This window comes from Corvus brachyrhynchos, unplaced genomic scaffold, assembly GCF_000691975.1.
Source record: "Corvus brachyrhynchos isolate BGI_N302 unplaced genomic scaffold, ASM69197v1 scaffold148, whole genome shotgun sequence".
Lineage (NCBI taxonomy): Eukaryota > Metazoa > Chordata > Aves > Passeriformes > Corvidae > Corvus > Corvus brachyrhynchos.
In genome coordinates, this window is record NW_008239785.1 from 3,366,131 (window position 1) to 3,371,017 (window position 4,887).

Below are 4,887 nucleotides of genomic sequence, written 5' to 3' on the forward strand. Positions count from 1 at the left end.
TCGAGAGTCCGACCGCTCCCCCGTGGGGCCGGGCCGCTCCCCCGATGGAGTCCGACCGCTGGCCCGCGAGGTCCGACCGCTCCCCCGTGGGGCCGGGCCACTCCCCCGCAGCCACCTCCGCCTCTCCCTGCCAGCCACACGAGCCCACCGCGGCACGTCCCGATCCTCGCTGAACTTCCCCCACCGGGGTTCGGCTCTTCCATCGTCTCAGAGACAGCCCCGACCGTGGCCGGAGATCGGCGGGACGCTCCCCGCTGTTCCCGCTCCGCGGCACATCCCGGCTGGCGTCTCTGGGAACATCCATCCCATCCCCTCGCCCAGTCCTCGAAGGCTCCAGTCGGTCCCAGCGCTGCTCCGAGGTAGAGAGCTGGAGGGATGCTCGAATCGTCGACAGTAAAATAAAAGCCACCAATCGAAACTGCGTGGGACAGCAGGCCAGGGAGCAGGCCTTGCAGTGGAAATGAGAGAGCCCTGTTCCCCCAGCTGCCTGTGAACCCTGCTCAGCACCCTGCTGCTGAGGGCCCGAAGGGGGGAAGATGGAGGGAACCCCAGGGGATTTGCTCTGCCCTGGCTCCATGTTCTCTGCCCATAGACTGAGAAGCAGAAATGGCTGCAGCGTGAGGTTTGGGTTCAGCCAGGGCAAAGCAAAGCAGCAACAAGCCTGGGCTGCTCCGGCAATGCCGTAGGGTTGCTGGTGCCAGGCAGAGCTGCCTTCTGCCTCCTGGGATTGTCCCAGAGAGGGTGGCACAGAGGTACCATCGGTGTCTCTCAGTGCAGGGCCTGGATGAAGTTCCTGGGCAAAGGACCTGGGCAAAGGTCCTCAGGGCAGGCAGGATCACGTTTAACCGAGCTGCGGACAGGCAAGCAAGGAGGGGACAGCTGCATGCCATGGGACATGTCGCTCACAGGGCGCTCTGCCCCAAAACCCTGCTCGGGGACCCCAGCGGCCGAGGAACCCTCGGCATGGCCGTGCTCCAGCTCCGTAGGACCCAGCTGGGAGCCGAGGGTGGGCTCATTTGTTTCCTCCACTCGGCTGAGCATTCGCCCGCGGCCGCTCGGCCCTGAGAAAAGCGGCGGAGAGGAATCCCACGGCGGCCGGCGGCAGATGCCTGCGGAGAGGAAAACCAGGGCAAGCGTGCTGTGGTGCGGCCCCGGGACGGGGGGATCTATCTCCCGTGTCACAGCCGTCCCCTTGGCGAGGTGGTTGTGAGGAGCACAGCCCCACAAGTGAGCCTGTTGGAAGGACAGATGGGGGGCACGCTTTGGGTACCCTGCCCTAAGTCAGGAAACAAAACCCAGCTCCAGCAGGGCTGATTGGAGCACGGGACTGTGATAAGGAAAAAAGGCAGCAGCAAAGGAAACAGCTGGAGCTGCTTTTGGGTCTAATAGTGCCTGCGGGATGCCAGGGCACAGGCAGGACCGTCACACCCCAGCTGCCTCCTCCTGCCCTTTGCATCTTGGAGTCACGTTAAAGGAGCTCAGGCAGGAGGGGGAAAAGAGAAAAGAGCCAGCGTCTGTTTGTGTTGAAGCCATCCAGCATTTTTTTGCAGACATCAGCCAAGCGGCAGCAGCAATGCCATTGGTGGGAAGACAGAGTTATTTGGGGAATGCTGGACTCTGCACCATGAGAACAGCAGGGGAGGAGGTTGGTTTTAATTTAACAGGCCACGTTTACTCTTCCCCTCTCACCTTTGGTCTGTCTGAAATGTGCAACGAAAGCCCCGGCAGGGAGGAAGGGGCCGTGGGCGCTTCCCCCTCCTCACGGCTGCTCCCAGGGCCCCCTGGCCCGGCTGCTCTGCAGTGCCTGTGTGCAGCAGCCTCCCACGTTGCAGACCCAGGGCAGGGATTTCTCACGCAATAAACAATCAGACAGATGCAAAGCTTCAAAAATACCCAGCTTTAATCTGTAAACTTGCGAAGAGAGACGCAGGAGTAGAGCAGAGGTGAAGGAGGCACCGGGGCAGGTGAGAGATGAGTAGTCGGGTGCAGGGCCAGGGAAGATGCTGATGGGGACAGATGTGCTGGACAGTCCCTGACTCCTACGTGCAGCAGTGCCATACCCTCCACAGCTGCTCTCTGCATCAGTGCTTCAGCTACACAACCAAATATTCACCATCTAACCGCTCTGGGTAGCGCTCAGGGGAGTGGACAGTGTGCTGGAGGGAGCAACAGAGCAGGGCTGACCACCAGGGATGTCCCTGAGCCCCACCAGTGCCCAATGGAGCAGTGTTTGCTGACTGAAGGCTCTCAGGCGTCTATCTGCTCTCCAGAAAGTGGGTTCCAGCTGCTATTTGCCAGCAGCAGGAAGGCAGAGTTGTATTACATGGGCAGTGATAGGAGACAAACCCAGCCTGGTCTGGGAGGTGGCAGGGCTGGAGCATCACCCCAGGTGATGCCACCATGGACATCTCCTGCACGAGCCTGGAGATGGTTTAGTCTGGAGGGACTGAAAAGAAAAAGGCTTTTCTTGTTAAAAAAAAAAATTCTCTAATTCCTCTGGCTACAAGGTGGGGGAAGGAAAGTTTTTCCAAATTGCTGTGTGTACCAGAAGTGCCCCAAGCATCACTCGGATGCTCCCAGAGGAATTTTACTTCTCACACCAGCTGTGTGGGCAGGGAGCAGGTTTGGCTGGACCCTTCCCCATCCCAGCGCTTCCCTCGAGCAGAGACGGGATACAATGGGGACATCACTGCCTTCGTGGTGGCAGGAGGATAAAAGCCAATGGCAGCAACTGCAGAAATGAGGAGCCACAGCCGAGCGTGGGCATCGGGGTGTGGGGCAGCCCAGGGGCAGAGCTGAGGTTCCTTGGAGGGAAGCCAGAGCCTGGCAGCACCAGGGACACAGGGGCTGGATCAGGCCTTTCCAGTTGGACAACAGCAGTGCTGTGAGCAGGGATAGCTGCAGGGGAGGACAGGACTGGGGGCTGCAGGGGGGCTCATCCATGGCACAGCCCCTCCAGTCACTCCAAGGGTCCCTCAGTGAGGTGTTTGTGTCCTGCACCCTGCTCATGTGATGGAAGTGATGGATCACCACAGCTCGCTGGCCAGGCTGGTAGTCACCACACCATAGTGATTCCCACAGGTCATTGCTCTGCAGGCCAGCAGGATCTGAATCCAGGCACCAGGACAAGGGCCCTCCTCATGCACTCTGCTCCACTGTACTGTCCCGTCCACCTTGGCTTGTCAGAGCTTGGTTCCCTCCAGTGCTTGAGGGCAGGATTGGGCCCCACTCTGCCTCCTGCCTGGGCCCCCAGGCCTGCCAGCTCCTCTGGGCCACCCTCAGGAGAAGGCACAGCAGCTGGATTTCTTCTTCTGTGACTCGATGTAATCATGGATCTGGAAGCGGGGCTCATCCAGCGGCTGCACCGCGCGCTGCTTCAGCTCCCTGGAGTGGTGGGGCTGTGTTACTCCCTGTCACACTGTGCTGGTGTGTGGGAGGTGGTGGGGCTGCAGGGGACACTCCCTTGCTCAGTCTCCTGGCCCCAGGTACTCACTTGGCAATGGCGAGGAAGGCCAGCTCCACGTTCATGCCTGTCTTGGCACTCGTCTCCATGAAAGGCACCCCGTACTCCTGCAAGGACAGCATGGCCCCATCAGTGGCCACCCCCAAAATGCCCTCCTGGCCCTCTGAATCATCCCTGTAGCCTGGCCAAGGCTTGAGGGTCATCTCCTTGCCTTGCCCCAGGTTTTGCATGCAAGTGACTGCCATGCTGCCTCTTTAAGAGCCAGGCAGGTCTGGGCACCCTGAGGGGATGGCACGGCTGCATGGGAACCCTGAGTGACATGAAATTGTCTGGGGATACCAAAGTCAGGTTAGACCCTGGCACAACTCACCCTGGCCAGCGATGCTCCATCCTCCGTCCTCACAGCCCTCTCGCTGCTCACATCAGCCTGCCAAGGGAAGGAAAAGGTAACCACACACCAGGCCAGCTGGCACCTGGGGGCATCTGGCAAGCCAGCAGTGTGGAATTCTCAGGGGGCTGACAGGAACGAGAGGCACCATGGATCCAGAAGTATCCACTGCCTAGAGAATCTGGGATGTGTGGAGCAGCTGGGACCTGGTGGCATTGAGGATTTCAGGGGGCATCTGCGGCCACTGAGGACCTGGGGCAGCACCTGAGGGCATCCAGGACTCAGGGAGGCTCTGGTACCCTGCTGGGCATCGAGTACACAGCATCATCCAGGATCCAGGGGACATCCAGTCCCAGGGGAAAATCCAGTATCCAGCTGGGCACTGGGCACCCAGCAGCATCTAGCACCCCTGGAGAGAATCTGGGACCCTGTTGGGCCTCTAGGGCTTGGGGTTACCTGAGGTCCAGGGGTGCATCCAGGCTTGGGTGGGCGTCCGAGAGCCAGTAGCGTCCCATACCGAAGCATCCCATACGAGGACCATCCCGGACCTGAAGCCTCAGCCTCGTGCTGCCACCCGCTGGCTACCGGGCATACTGCCCTCCCCGACCCCCCAAACCCCTGGGATCACCTCTGGCCTTGGCTGAGCCCAGAAAGCAGCAGAGCCCGGCCGAGGGTGCAGGCAGAGCCCCATCCTTGCACAGCCATGGGGATGGCAAGGGCACGGCATAGCACAGCAAACCCCAGGGTGGAGGGAGACCCTGCACGCACCTTATTGCCCAGCAACATGATGACCACGTCCTTCTGGGCATACTCATGGATCTCTGTCAGCCAGGCCTGTAGGGCAGCAGGACAGTGTCGGGGTGAGGGGTACTCCTGTCCCTCCCAACTCAGCCCTCAACCCCTAAGTACCCCCCTCCCTTCCCTCTAAGCCTTCACACCCCCTCAGCCCCCCCATCTCTCCCCCACGAGGACAGAGATAATGACTTTTTTTTGGCACAGGAATTATTCCAGCATCACAGATAAGCAGACCTAAAAA

General features: G+C 60.3%; 1 protein-coding gene across 2 annotated transcripts in view; it reads right to left on the reverse strand.

Moving 5' to 3' along the window:
• Nucleotides 1–1,877: 1,877 nt before the first annotated feature.
• The window catches only part of RAB37 (RAB37, member RAS oncogene family), a 9,939-nt gene continuing 6,929 nt past the window's right edge, over nt 1,878–4,887 (reverse strand). For both annotated transcript variants that reach the window (XM_017743279.1, XM_017743278.1), the window contains exons 6-9: nt 4,620–4,685; nt 3,834–3,890; nt 3,494–3,570; nt 1,878–3,384 (exon numbers count right to left, since the gene is read on the reverse strand). In XM_017743279.1, the coding sequence (XP_017598768.1) occupies nt 3,279–3,384; nt 3,494–3,570; nt 3,834–3,890; nt 4,620–4,685 (306 nt within the window). In that variant the 3' untranslated portion in view covers nt 1,878–3,278. The remainder of the gene's footprint in view (nt 3,385–3,493; nt 3,571–3,833; nt 3,891–4,619; nt 4,686–4,887) is intronic.